The 15,000-nt window shown below is 52.4% G+C and overlaps 1 protein-coding gene across 1 annotated transcript in view; it reads right to left on the bottom strand.

Annotated features, from left to right (window-relative positions):
* Positions 1–15,000, bottom strand: part of nbas (NBAS subunit of NRZ tethering complex) — a 91,511-nt gene that overhangs the window by 71,668 nt on the left and 4,843 nt on the right. The window contains 12 exon segments of the mRNA XM_067241748.1: positions 2,189–2,326; positions 2,527–2,678; positions 2,853–2,978; positions 5,462–5,746; positions 6,970–7,163; positions 7,498–7,561; positions 8,090–8,218; positions 8,483–8,548; positions 8,818–8,956; positions 9,578–9,676; positions 10,716–10,849; positions 12,394–12,527. Of these exon segments, the coding sequence (XP_067097849.1) occupies positions 2,189–2,326; positions 2,527–2,678; positions 2,853–2,978; positions 5,462–5,746; positions 6,970–7,163; positions 7,498–7,561; positions 8,090–8,218; positions 8,483–8,548; positions 8,818–8,956; positions 9,578–9,676; positions 10,716–10,849; positions 12,394–12,527 (1,660 nt within the window).

Below are 15,000 nucleotides of genomic sequence, written 5' to 3'. Positions count from 1 at the left end.
GTCTGCGTTGCGTGTGATGTGCGTGTCCCTGTTTATGCAGTTCAATCTCCCTCTGATACAGTAATATTCAGAGGTTTCCACGGAGATGGAGAAGAGACGAAATCACATTGTAATAAGCCGCTGATCTGATAGCATTGACACACACACACACACACATTGTGTGTGGTAAAAAACGATTATTGCATTCTATGAGAGACAAAATTGGACTGCATAAATAGACGGTGAAAGACATTTGCTCAAACAGACACACAAACACACACTGAAATACACACAAATACAAACATCAAAACACAACGATAACACACACACAAAAACATGTGCGCGTGCACACAAACACCACACACAGAAGATAAGCCCAGACACACAAGCCTAATAAGGGAGCAAATGAGAAGACTTGAGACTGAAGGTCTGATTCTGATCCGACAGAAGCCTATACGCACACACACACACGAGCGCACCTCATGTTTCGTGTGCCACCCACGCCCACACCGGACATACTCCCCGCCATCAGGTCGGCGTTGGGGGCGGAGCCTCCGAGGCGGAGTTACTTACTGAAGTCGTCTTGGTAACGACTTCAGTAAGTGCAAACTCAGCTAGTTAGGGAGGGATGGTAATTCTTCTAATCAGGCTCTGGAAGGCCTGGAGCCTCACACCCGTCTTCTGATGCCTGTCAGGCTCTGCTCCCCTGATTGCGGACAATCTTTCAACTGCCGCCATCTGCAATAATCACACTCCGCTTCACTGCACACTGTGACGGAAAATGGCCCGGTCGAAGTGAAGACGTCTCCCTCGCACGCACATCCACATATATATATTCATACACTGTGGGCTACACACTTGCACATGCTCCATACACACGGACCATCCGCGCACACCCTGCGCAGTGCTGATCGATGCCAGGCGACGTCTGTAAAGGCAGGGTAGTTAAAAAGAAATTAAGAGAATTATTATCTCTCTCTCTCTCTCTCTCTCTCTCTAGACCCGCCGAGAGCGTCGAAGCACACTGTCGGGAATCAGGGAAGAAAAAGATTCAGTCTTTTGGCTGTCAACTTCCTTAAAGAGCCCCCTCCCTTCACCAGACAGCCAAACACACGTACGCACACACGTGTCTGCTCACAAGGACACAAACTACGGGCTGCAATCTGCCACGGTCCGCTACCAGCCGGAATGCTATTTGTTGTGGTGGGGTACCGTGGGTGGGATGTGTTGGGTTGTTAGTCACACCTCGGCAGCAAGGGGAGTCAGGTGGCTGAGCGGTTAGGGAGTCGGGCTAGTAATCTGAAGGTTGCTAGTTCGATTCCCGGCCATGCAAAATGACGTTGTGTCCTTGGGCACTTCACCCTACTTGCCTCGGGGGGAATGTCCCTGTACTTACTGTAAGTCGCTCTGGATAAGAGCGTCTGCTAAATGACTAAATGTAAATGTAAGGGGGACAGGAAGTGGGACACGGAAGGGAAAAGGGAGAGGAGGAGGAGGGAGAGAAGGCGAAATGGAAAGGAAGTGAAGGGGAGATAAACGGAGAGAGGGGAGATGGAGGAAGGGAGGGAGAGAGAGATGGAGGAAGGGAGGGAGAGAAAGAGAGAAATCAAATGGCACGCGCAAAATGGCCATGCAAAAACATAGTTGAAGATGCTGGCGAGTCGACGGCACAAGCACACACTCCCCCTCAGTCCTTCCTCACACTCCTTCCCTGAAGCGCTGATTGGATCTGCTACCACGGCATTTACGATGCACAACAGTACATAAGAGAAACAGCCTCATGCTGAATGCAGCACTGCCAGCAACGCCATACTTTTCCGTCTGTGTGCTCGTGCGAGTGCGTGTGCACGTGCGAGCGCACGTGTGAGCGCGTGTGCATGTGTGGCACAGGGTAATTAGTTATCACTAAAGGGTCTTTCATTAGTCTTCACTGGGCACCACACCAACAAAGGCATGAATTATCTCCCCCAGATTACCCACTAATCTCCTCATCCCTCCATCTCCCCCCTTACTCCCACAGGCCCCCTCTTTCTCTCAGCGTGCCTTGCTCTCCTCCGCTCTCCATCGCTCTCCGTCTCGACCGACATGTCCCATTTGCACCTCTTTATCCCTCTCTGCTCCTCCGCCCTTCTCCTCCCCTCCTCTCCCCGCTCCCTGCCCCGGTCCTCCTCTCCTTCTGCTGGGCCACACGGCAGAAGGACGCCGGTACCTGCTGAAGTCCACCTGGGCCAGCAGCTCACGGCGTTTCAGCGTCTCCCTCTCCTCCCTCCTCTCCGTCTCGTCCTCCGCAGACCCCAGGTCCTCGTAGGGGACATCGTCCAGGTCCAGGTCCCCCGTGACGATGAATCTGGCGGAGAGAGGACGGGGGGGGCGGGGGGGGATGGGAGAAACGGAGCGCGTTTCCAAATGAGAACTGATGACACCGTCCCAGTAAACAAGAGGACCAGCGGAGGTGCAGAGAGGGAGGCAACAGTGCTGATCTGAATGTGTCTGCAGTACTTTGTGTGTGTGTGTGTGTGTGTGTGTGTGTGGGGGGGGGGTATCTACCTGCCCCCGTCCTCTCCGTTGCCTATGGCGATGAGGGCCTCCAGACTGGTGCCCTTCAGGCCGTACTGCAGCAGCTCCTTGGCAGCGTCCACGTTCTCGGGGACGCGCTCGGCGCACTCGTGCAGCACCCAGGAGCGCTTCCGGATCTTACTCTGCGGGGAAGGGGGGTTTAGTTGTGGGTTTTAAACGCTAATCCCCCCCCCCCCCCCCTATCCACGCTCAGATCGTCTGGGAAACACGGGAGCACGTACGCACGCCACACCGCCACATTTACACTGACACACACAGAGCAAACACACACACATACACACAGTGTGGTCGCCTACCAGGTAGTCCTGGATGGAGGCGATGCTGACTGTACTCTTCCTCCACTGTCTCTGGTAGACCAGGTCAGAGTCCAGCCAATAGGCCTGGGCCAGGGCCAGGGCCTCCCCATACTCCTCACTGTCAATCTGGACAACACACACACACACACAGTTAAGAAACCAGCCGACTATGAAAAATGTAGAAAAACGAAACATTTGCATCTGTCTTTGTCTGCAAGCATGCATATGCGTGCGTGTAAGTGTGTGTGTGAGTGTGTGTGCGTGCGTATGTGCGCACGGAAACACATTATCCAGCACGCCGCTCCCCCGAGCCGGTAGCTCATCCCACACACTGACACAGATGTAGGAGGACATCATGTTTCCTCTTCTCCCTGGGCCTCCACTAATAACTCTGTTAGCTGCTCTGCAGAGCCCGCACACTGAGCCGGCTCCAGCACCACTCATCCCCTCTGACTCTCCTGAACCAGGGGGATGGGATTCAATCACTCCAGATACGCTCTCTTAATGTAACCAGTCAAGAAGCCCAACTATGGGATCCAGCCCAAGGGAATAGGTAGGCTAGTGTGTGTGTGTGTGTGTGTTTGTGTGTGTTGGTGTATGTGAGCGTGTGTCAACACTTCAAATCTGCATTACCATACATTAGTAATGAGCCAGACAGGTGGGCGCGTGCACAAACACTCACACACACACACACACACTCCCACTGCTCTCTCAACTCTAGTAGAGCTCCAAACTGTGGCAGCACAGTGAAGAGTGTAAAGAATTCAACAACCACTCCAACAACACACACACACACACTGTTGTGTGGACTAAAGTATCCAGCCCTAGACCAGTGGAGGTGGAGGCAGAATTCTCCAGCTCTGTGTAATGGGAGTGTTAAACTGAGATAGGAATGACAGATGGTAACTGCTAATAATGTTTAATGATGATTAACGCCATTAACATGACTGATGATGTTCAATGCCGGTGATAAATGATGGGTATTCTACTGTAGAGCCTTTGAGAGATGATGTCACCGCTTGTCTATTTATGATGGAGAACGACGTCTGAGTAGCAATTTGTAAAAAGAAACGACAAGATTCTTGTTTGGAAATGAGAATGAAGAGCTATCGAGATATATTTATCTTCTTTTGTCAGCTGAAATGATGTAATACCTATGGAAACTTAGAGGAACCCAGGGGGGGAACTTTGGGGAAACATTCTGGATCCTTTTAGAAGACTGAACCAATGAGAACCACTCATGTGTGTGGTCAGGGTGTGTGTGGTCAGAGTGTGTGTGTCGTCAGGGTGTGTGTGGTCAGAGTGTGGGTGTGGTCAGAGGGTGGGTGTGGTCAGGGTGGGTGTGGTCAGGGTGGGTGTGGTCAGGGTGTGTGTGGTCAGGGTGGGTGTGGTCAGGGTGGGTGTGTGGTCAGAGTGTGTGTGTGGTCAGTGTGTGTGTGTGGTCAGAGTGTGTGTGTGGTCAGGGTGGGTGTGGTCAGAGTGTGTGTGTGGTCAGAGTGTGTGTGTGGTCAGAGTGTGTGTGTGGTCAGTGTGGGTGTGGTCAGGGTGGGTGTGTGGTCAGAGTGTGTGTGTGGTCAGAGTGTGTGTGTGGTCAGTGTGTGTGTGGTCAGAGTGTGTGTGTGGTCAGGGTGTGTGTGTGGTCAGGGTGTGTGTGTGGTCAGAGTGTGTGTGGTCAGGGTGGGTGTGTGGTCAGAGTGTGTGTGTGGTCAGAGTGTGTGTGTGGTCAGAGTGTGTGTGTGGTCAGTGTGGGTGTGGTCAGGGTGGGTGTGTGGTCAGAGTGTGTGTGTGGTCAGTGTGGGTGTGGTCAGGGTGGGTGTGGTCAGGGTGGGAGTGTGGTCAGAGTGTGTGTGTGGTCAGAGTGTGGGTGTGGTCAGTGTGGGTGTGGTTAGGGTGTGTGTGTGGTCAGAGTGTGGGTGTGGTCAGAGGGTGGGTGTGGTCAGGGTGGGTGTGGTCAGGGTGGGTGTGGTCAGGGTGGGTGTGGTCAGGGTGGGTGTGGTCAGGGTGGGTGTGTGGTCAGAGTGTGTGTGTGGTCAGTGTGTGTGTGTGGTCAGAGTGTGTGTGTGGTCAGGGTGGGTGTGGTCAGAGTGTGTGTGTGGTCAGAGTGTGTGTGTGGTCAGAGTGTGTGTGTGGTCAGTGTGGGTGTGGTCAGGGTGGGTGTGTGGTCAGAGTGTGTGTGTGGTCAGAGTGTGTGTGTGGTCAGTGTGTGTGTGGTCAGAGTGTGTGTGTGGTCAGGGTGTGTGTGTGGTCAGGGTGTGTGTGTGGTCAGAGTGTGTGTGGTCAGGGTGGGTGTGTGGTCAGAGTGTGTGTGTGGTCAGAGTGTGTGTGTGGTCAGAGTGTGTGTGTGGTCAGTGTGGGTGTGGTCAGGGTGGGTGTGTGGTCAGAGTGTGTGTGTGGTCAGTGTGGGTGTGGTCAGGGTGGGTGTGGTCAGGGTGGGAGTGTGGTCAGAGTGTGTGTGTGGTCAGAGTGTGGGTGTGGTCAGTGTGGGTGTGGTTAGGGTGTGTGTGTGGTCAGAGTGTGTGTGTGGTCAGAGTGTGTGTGTGGTCAGAGTGTGTGTGTGGTCAGTGTGGGTGTGGTCAGGGTGTGTGTGTGTGTTGGGTGAGCTGGCTGACCTTCCTCTGGTACAGCTCCTCTGGGGTGGTGGAGCGCAGGCTGACCAGACGGTAGTTCTTGAACACGGTGCGTGGGCGCTTGCGGGGCGGGGCGAAGCGCTCCATCTCCGTCACGTAGTACAGGCCCTGCTTGACGTAGCCGAAGTAGCGGGCCCTGGCCGACGACTCGTCGTCCGAGTCTGAGTCGCCGCCGCCGCCGTCCTCGCCGTCCTCGTCCGCTGCCCCGCCCGCGCCACAGAGGCCGCTCTCCAGGCGGCCCCTCTTCTGAGCGTGCCTCACCTCACACTGGGGGAGGAGGGGAGGGGGAGGTGAAAAACACACCAGGCAGGGAGGCACGGATCACGAAGGTGGGGGCGTCATCTTGGCAACGGTTGGCCTGGCGACACACGACACGCCCATCCTCCAGGATCCGGTGCTGCTGGACGCCCAGCGGCGGCATGCACGCAGACCGGCCACGTGCTGTGTGCAATCTGCTCCCCCCGCTCACTCACTCAGCCCGTCTTACACTACGGATATTTGGGACCGAGAAATACACATATACGCACACCCCCCACCTCCCCCCTCCCTGCCTGACTGAGAGGGGAGCCCTGTTGTGTCTGCGGCATGCTCCTGGTGCAGGATCAGCCCTAGCGGGTCTGACCCGGGCTGGAGGATCCTCCCAGCAGCCTGGCTCTCACCAGGGCGCTCTCAAACATTTAGTACCTCTTAAACATGTAGCTCCGTAATCAATGAGAGGCAGTACACACACACACACACACACACACAATCTCAAGTGTAACATCCAAGACTTATTACATTTATAATGTGGAGTTTGGACGTCAAAAGCACACATGCAGACATGCACACACTCACACTCACACTCACACTCACACTCACACACACACACACACACACACACACACACACCCATCTATGCACACCCACACCCCTCCAGGCGGTAAGCCCCATGTCGAGCTGGGCTGATGAAACCCTTCCCCAAAGTTGTCAGCGAGTAAAAACCTTATCTCCTCCCTCGCTCCACTTTTCACTCTTTCATTCCTTCCCTCCAGCCTTCTCTCCACCCTTCTCTCCATCCTTCTCTCCATATTCACATGTCTTTTTTACACAGTAAATCAGACAGAAATAAATAAAAAAGCAAGGGAATAAAATAAAAAGGAGGGCGATGAGAAATCGGTGCCTTTATGGGGGGATAAAATACAAGGGATAAATATTTCATCATCACAATCTTTTTACTATCCAGGCTTGGAGATAAGATCAGTGATAATACAGATACACAGACCCACAACCCCCCACACCCGCCCCCCCCCCCCCCACACACACACACAAGCACAGACCCCCCCCCCCCACACACACACACACACACACAAGCACAGCCCCCCCACACACACACACACACACACACACACACAAGCACAGACCTACACACAAACACACACCTACACGCAAGCACACAGGAACACACACACCCAAAACACACTCCATAACTCTCCCGGAGTTGTGGTCCTCACCTCCAGACTGAGGAAGCCCCCGTCGTGGGCGGAGGTGACCCGGGGCGAGGGTTCGAACCACTCGCAGGACTTCCCCAGCAGGTTGGCCAGGCTCCTGCTGGACGACACGGTCAGGGCCCCCGAGCAGCGAGCCAGGATCAACACACTCTCACTCCACCAGCTCACGTCCACAAGAGAGTAGTACTGCTCCTTGTCTGAGGGGCACACACACACACACACACACACACACACACACACGCACACACAGAGGTTAGCTAGTATCGCTTCATCACACACAGTCACCAGGTATGACTGCTATCCCCTCAGCACACACACACAGACTCTGAGAGATGGAGATATCTGTGTCTGGTGTATTACGCAATGCATCGGTCCTCCTCCGCGGGGGCTCCATAGGGATCCCGTTCTCTTATTGGGGTGTCTTTAAAAGACGCTCTCTCTCTCTTTCTCTCTCTCACACACGCACACGCGCGCGCGCGCACACACTTGTCAGTAACGGAGCATATCTTTCCACCCTGTAGCTCAGGATACCTTTTATTTTCTTCCTTTTCTCCAGCGAAGTCTTCCACTCGGGGTTGATCTCCTCAAATCCTGGCTGCAGGGGAGAACAGGGGGAGGGATGGAGAGAGGAGGAGAGAGGAGGGAGGAGGACAGAAGGAGAGGGAGGCAGAGTAGGAGGAGGGTTTGTACAGAGGGGAACACAGGACGGAGGAGGGAGAAAGTGTGTGAGAGTGAGATAGATAGTGAGAAAGTGATAATGGGAGTGAGAGCGTGAGAGATAGAGAGTGAGTGAGTGAGTGAGTGAGTGAGTGAGTGAGAGACAGATTAAGCTTCTTCCCCTGCACACATACACTCCCTCACCTCGCCTGCTCAGAGCAGCATTGAGGCAGAACACACACCGTACAAATCGGCACAACCTTCTGGAATACAAGCCCCCTGCCAGCGGCAACGGGCAGCACACACACACACACACCTCCAGCCAAACAGCGATTACAAGATACACACACACACACATACATACAGAACGACAGAATGTGAAACACTCTATATTACAATTGACACAGACCGTCAGGCACGCACGCACGCACGCACGCACACACGCACACACACACACAGGGCGTACCTGTTGCTCCTGCTCCCACTGGGCTCTGTGTCTGAGTGAAGGGATCTCCCAGAGAGAGAGGCAGCCAGAGAAGTGCAGCACAGCCAGCAGAGTCGCGTCAGGACTGAGGCTCATGCGGAACACACCGTCCTGGAGCACACACACACACACACATCAAACACACACACATCAAACACACTCACACATCAAACTGTCAAATGTGTCTATTTAATTCAAGGGCCTGTTAATGCATATGTAGTTTCCCATCAAATATGGAGAGAGGGAGTAGAGGAGAGAGGGGGAGGTAGAGGAAGAGGAAGAGGGGGAGGTAGAGGAAGAGGAAGAGGAGAGAGGGGGAGGTAGAGGAAGAGGGGGAGGAGGCAGGCTGGAGGAAGTGAAAGAGTGCTGAGGTACCTGTTCGTTGTTCTGTCTGGAGAACAGTCTGAAGGTGGGGATCTTGAAGTAGCCCCTCCTCTGAGTCTGACAAACACACAGAGATGAGAACAGCCCTGGAGTTAGGGGGGGGGGGGTGTCTCTGTGTGTGTGCGTGTATGTGTGTGTGCGTGTGCAAATGTCTGTGTAATAATGAGGGTGATAACGAATGTGAGCTCTGAGTTTGGGGGTTTCGAGTGTGTACATGTGTGATTTTGCACGTGTGTGCATGGTTGTGGGAGAGAGAGGGTGAGCGAGTCTGTGAGCGAGTGCGCGTGTGTGTGTGTGTGTGTGCGTGTGCGTGCAGGTGGACTCACAGCGTGGACGTGGTCCTCATAGCTGGTGACCTGCTTGTAGTAGGGAGAGCCAGACAGAGCTCTCCAGGCAGTGATGCCACAGCGGGCGGCCCGGGACACAACCTGGCCCCCAGACTCACACCCCCCCACCAGCAGCAGCCTGGGACAAACACACCACCACACACACACACACACACGCAATCATTATTGATAGCCGAGGGTGGTTACAGTGGGGGTTTTCTTTGTATGGAAGCATGACTGATTATTACTGCATAGTGGGAGTGTCACACTCATTTGCATGCAAAGCATTTGGAAAGCACAGAACTAGTAATTAGTTGAAATAGCAGACAAAGCTCCGTTGTTGAATTCCCCAGCAGACATAACAATGACAAAGCAATGAGAAGGCAAAAACAGCACGGCTCACTGGTTCAACACTGCCCCCTGTCTGTGGAGAGACCTAGTCACCGTAAAAACACCGGCATCCATATCATGTTTCACGTTTAAACACGCATTTTGCTTAACATATTCAAAGTTAACCTGAATGTGAAATCACGTACAGTCAGTAAATTCCTTCTGTTGGATGAATCATATGTGCCTTGAGTGACACTGTTACAACCATATTGTTGAAGTCATGGGAAATCCAGCAAGCGGACACTTTTGGTTAGCTTTAAGGTCCTACCCCTTATTTACTAGTGGACTGGATGGATGAAAGAAACGTGACGGACACTTGAACCGGCCAATCAGAGGGTTACATATGCCTGCGTATGAGGAGTGTGCTTACCGGTGGCCAGGATGGTATATCGCCGTGGTGATGCCATGGGAGTAGTGGGCGGAGAAACTGAAGCTGTGGTTCTCTTGGAAGCTCTGATTGGTCCCCACGCTGAGAGAGGTCAAGGGTCAGACACCATGATGGAATTTGAACATGTGGAACAATCATGGAAGCACTCAGTAGGACATTGCAGACTTGGGAAGTGGTCATCTATCTTGGCAAACTACTTTCTAATTTAGCGTTGTGTGATCTTTGTAGAATGGGTTGTGAATCAATCTATTTTTCATGAGATTCTTCGAGAGGGAGAACATGAATATTCATTACTACATGTACTGTTAACATTACCACACTTAAGCTTGAAATATATGTGCGTGTGCGTGAGCATAAACCCTGTCTCTGTCACACACACACACACACACGCAATCATACACACGCACCACAACAACAAAAATGTATGCTTCTACTTGATGTTCTCTTTCAAAGTGGGCTGCTGGCAGCCCAGTTTGGTCCAGTCTGAGATTGAGACTGAGTGAAGAGAGTGGCTAAGCTGCAAGATTATAAACAAACACCAAAACAAGCAGACTGGGAGAGAGGAAATCTGCTGGAAGACCACATCAAATGGCTCCCAGATCATAATTAGCTCTTGTGATGTTTAGAAAGCTGGGAATCATAGCTAAGCTCTGAAGACTGGCGGTCTCCTTTTTGGACACAATATGGGCGTTTTTATGTGGAGGGGTGGGTGTGCACGTGTGTGCTTGTGTGTGTGTGTGTGTGTGTGTGTGTGTGTGTGTGTGCTTGTGTGTGTGTGTGTGTGTGTGTGTGTGTGTGTGTGTGTGTGTGTGTGTGTGTGTGCGCGTGAGAGATAAAGTCCATATTTATGCATCAGTGTGAGTGTGGAAAGTAGAAATCACCCAGATTAATTTGTGAGGCTCCAAACATGAGCACACTCAAACACACACACACACACACACCATCAAGAGACGGCTACCCGACTCCAGCATCATTAGAATAAGAATAGTAACCTGCTTCTTTTGCAGGCGCATTTATTCAAAGCGAATGGGGGATTTGAACCTACGATCTCACGATCTGCACACAAATAGAGAATGAGACGGGCATCGGCATGTACACAAACGCGCCTCGTGGTGCATACCTGACCAGGTAGCTCTTGAGCCCGCCCCCGTAGGTGATGACGAGCAGCTCGGCCGACCACTGGGCGCTGGCCGTGTACTCCAGGAAGATGAGGCCGGCCGCAGCATAGCTGTAGTCTCCAGGGAAACTGGCCGTCTACAGAGGCAGGGCAGACAAACAAACAAGCTGCGGATATTAGTCATGCTTTCTCCTCCCCTCCCATTCTTCCCCTGGCGGTGTTGGGCTTCTTTTTCTCGCTCTCTTGTTCCACCCTCCATCAGCCTCTTGATCAGATCCCCTAAAAATAGGAGTGTTCCGTTACATGTCTCACCCTGCCAGGGACAAAGAACTATTTGGAGAGAAGGGGCGAGGGCGAGAGACAAACAAGTGGAGCGGGAGAGAGGGAGCGGCGGCAAAGGGGAAGGAGCGGGCGGAGAAAGAACAAGAGACGGAGAGAGAGAGAGACGGCAAAGAGAGGCTTGCACTGAAGGAGACCATCCTTCAGAGGCAAAGCCAGAGAGAGGAAAAGACTGGGGGGAAAAGAGGGGGTTCGAGCGCGTGTGTGCACGCGCGCGCGCGTGTGGCTAAAGCCAAAGTGGCAGACAGAGATAGAGCAATAAACCTCGGGTGGCAGGGGGAGAGTGTGACTGAGAGGGGAGACAAGCGACTGCACTCAGTGCCTTTGACAGAGCGGACGGAGAGATGGAAAAGCGATAGAGAGAGAGAGGGAGGGTGGGAGAGACGGAGAGGGGAGGATGATAAGAGGGGACAGTGAGAGTGCATGCGCGAAGGGAAGGTGAGAGGGAGAGTGAAGGAGAAGAGAAGCAGATGGGCTGGAAATTACAGCTACGAGTGATTTAGAGAGGCCGATATGAAAGTAGAGGGGGAAATGAAAGAAGAAGAAAGGAGGGAAGAGCGGAAGACAAAGGGGGAGAGAGGGAGGGAGAGAGGACGGTGGGAATACATAGTGAGAACTGAGCCAGACAGACAGACAGAGAGAGAGAGAGAGAGAGAGAGAGAGAGAGAGAGAGAGAGAGAGAGAGAGAGAGAGAGAGAGAGACAGGGAAAAAGGCCAGAAAGAGAGGGAGAGAGTCGAGAGAGATAGCAAAAAGCGACAGACTGAGGAGGATATTTGAGAAGGCTAAGCCTTCTCCAGGAGCAGAAGGGGGCTTACGGCTGAAAGCGCCCAGTAAATGGGTTTCATGCATGGGCAGCGGAGCAGCTCCTCTCTGGAGCCCATGGTCTGGATGTTGTGTGTGTGTTCCCTCACAGCCTAGTGTTACTGATCACAAAGGTCAAAGTTCAGCTGACACTGACCCCCCCCCCCCCCCCCCCCCCCAGAAGTGTATAGTGCAGGAGCACTATACACTTCTGGTTACAGTAGTGCACTGCAAGAGGGAACGTTTAAAATGCAGAAATACCTCAGATAACCTCTTTGGTTCTTACTGTGCACGAAGGACATATGCCTGTACAGGACACCAGAGACATCACAGACAGTAGGATCGGAGTAAAACACGAGACGGAGAACATAGCAGAAAGAGCTGTGGAAGAGCAGGAAGCCCGAGCAAGGTGCTGGCCTGAACGGGAAGCGGAAGGACGGCCGAGAGAGAGAGAGAGAGAGAGAGAGAGAGAGAGAGAGAGAGAGAGAGAGAGAGAGAGAGAGAGAGAGAGAGAGGGGGGGCGGGGCGGCGCGTGGATACCGGAGGGATGACGAACAGCTCACTGCCCGTCAGGTCGAACACGCGGACCGTGCCGGTGCTGTCGGCGTAGGCCAGGAGGGTGCAGTCGTGACTCCACGCCACCCTGCGCCACTGAAGACTGGGATCCTTCGGCACTGCAATGAAGGAGAGAGAGAGGGGAGGGGGAGGGGGGGGGGGAGATTAGAAGGGTTGAGCTTTTTTGGTGAATTATCCATGAAGACAGAGGGTAGTGCTTCCATGATGAATACCTCAAGTACGAAACCACTTAAACTGAACCCATAAATCAACTCTGTGTGTTTGAGACCTGAGAATCAAAGTATTCTACCGATGATGGCCTCAGGGGTATAATACAGCAAAAAAGATCACACTCACACACACGCACACAATTGAGAAATCATAAATCAAACTTCTGGAGTACTTTTTTGGGCTATATGCTTACTCGGCAGTTCTGAGAGCCAAACCTCTCGGTGTGATAGAGAGAGTCCCTGGCCCTCCCTCCGCGGGTCCCTGGGTGGAACGGTCTGGCTCTAACCCTGATCTCAGATCAGCTTAGCGGTTTAATGGTACTACATGAAAGGTCATCAATAAAGATGAACGGATACTAGTATTAGTAGTATACTACTACTCATATTTCTTTGTATCCTTTGCTAATATACTGTATTCATTGAGTTGTAACTTGTTCTAAGAGAATACTGTATGACTGTATAATGGCAATCTGATTAGGTTCTCTAATTTACTGTTTGTGTAAGCAACGGAGCGCATCAAAACACCAGCTTTTACCAACCAGCTTCAAGTATAGAAAAAACAAGGCGCACCACCATTTCGGTTACATCAACAAAAGCATAGTTATTTGGGGTAGAAAGTCTTTGCTATTTACCACTACGCTGTGGAATTGTGTCTGTAATAATGCATGTAATAAAGGGGAGAGAATGGGTGTGAAACAGGAAAAACAATAAGGTATGAAAGTGTGATGATATGGAGAGAGAGGGAAACAGTGAGAGAGAGACACCCCATAGAGAAAAATAATAGCTTCCCAAAATTTAAAACCCAACTATCAAAGTACGCCCCTGGAAGTAGGCAATTTAACACACCTCCGAGCAACTTATAACTGGGGAGAGAGAGAGAGAGAGAGAGAGAGAGAGAGAGAGAGTGTGCGTGCGTGTGTGGAGGGGGGAGGGTGTCAACATTAAGACAGCCGTTCTCTGCTCCTCTCATTTCCATCCATCTCTCCATCTCTCTGCCTGCTCTCCGTCATACAGCTTCTACCATTTCGTCGTTTCTCCTTCCTCTCTTCCGTTCTCTCTCTCTCTCTCACTCTCTCGCCCTCACGTTCGTGCTCCCTCCCCCCCCCCCCTCCCCATTCTCTCTCACTCTCTCTCCCTCCCTCCCCTCCTCCCTCCCCCCGCTCCCCATTCTCTCTCGCCCTCACGTTCCTGCTCCCCCCCCCTCCCCCTCCTCTCTCTCGGTCTCTGCCCATTACTGGTTGTATTTGTTGTTTGCGGCTGAGGGAGCTCCATTTCCACATAGATGGCTTTTTTGGAGAGCTGGGAAATTGGATGCTACTGTCCTGGCGTATTGTGGCGCGCCGCGGGACGCCGTGGGGGGATATTAGCAGCGAGGCCCGTGGAAGCCCTATCACCAGCAGGCCCTGCAGTCGCATTTATCACAGCTCAACCCTTATGAATTATGTAGGGCGGGGAGGGGGGGCAGACGACAACAGGAGCAGACGGGAGCATGCAGACACACACACACACACACAGCGGACATACAATGTACGCATACAGTATACACCCACAGCCCCTCGTACGTACACGTGCACTGTCTGTCAAACATGCTCAGGGAAACGACATGGACGAAAGTGTATGCACCAATATGAGGTTGACGTCCCATTGTAAAACCGTACGCCCCCCTCCGACTCGCACCCGTCTGTGGCTGGGACAGCGACCCCCCCTCTGAGAGGGCTTTGGAGTGGGTCTGTTTGAGCCCCTTCATCCACTTGAGCATTAGTGAGATCGGGCACTGATGTTGGCTGATGGCGCGCCAAACTCCACGAGACATTTCTGCACGGACCTCGCTGGGCGCAGAGGCGTTATCGAGCCAATTAACACTGGGGGCTTTTTCATGGTTTTGGGCCGGCGCCTTTAGTTCTACTGGTGAAAATATTCATGCTAATGCATAAATTGCCGCTCTAGTCGATGATGTGCTTCAAACTTTTGGGAAACTATTTGGGGGAGGCTTTTTCCTGTTTTGACTTGATAAAACACCCACGCACAAAGTGCCGTCCGCAAAAGAAAAAGCTTTGTCGAGTGTGGCGTGAAACACGTCTGGCTCCTGACCTAAACACCATAAAACACATTTGGGATCATTTCTAAAGCCCTTTTCAAGCCCGGTATAATCACAGTCAACATCAGTGCCCCACCTCCCTAAACTCTAAGCTCTCGTGGCTGAATGGAAGCACATCCCGCATCCATGTTAAAACACCTATTGGAAAGCCTTCCCGGAAAGGTGGAGGTAGTTATACAGACAAAGTAGGAACCAACACCATATCAATGCCCATGGTTTTGGGATGAGAGGTCCTACTAGCAGGTGTCCATATATTATTCATAT

The sequence above is a fragment of the Osmerus mordax genome, chromosome 8 (assembly GCF_038355195.1).
Source record: "Osmerus mordax isolate fOsmMor3 chromosome 8, fOsmMor3.pri, whole genome shotgun sequence".
NCBI lineage: Eukaryota > Metazoa > Chordata > Actinopteri > Osmeriformes > Osmeridae > Osmerus > Osmerus mordax.
Note: the sequence above shows the minus strand (reverse complement) of the source record. Positions and strands in the feature narration are given on the sequence as shown.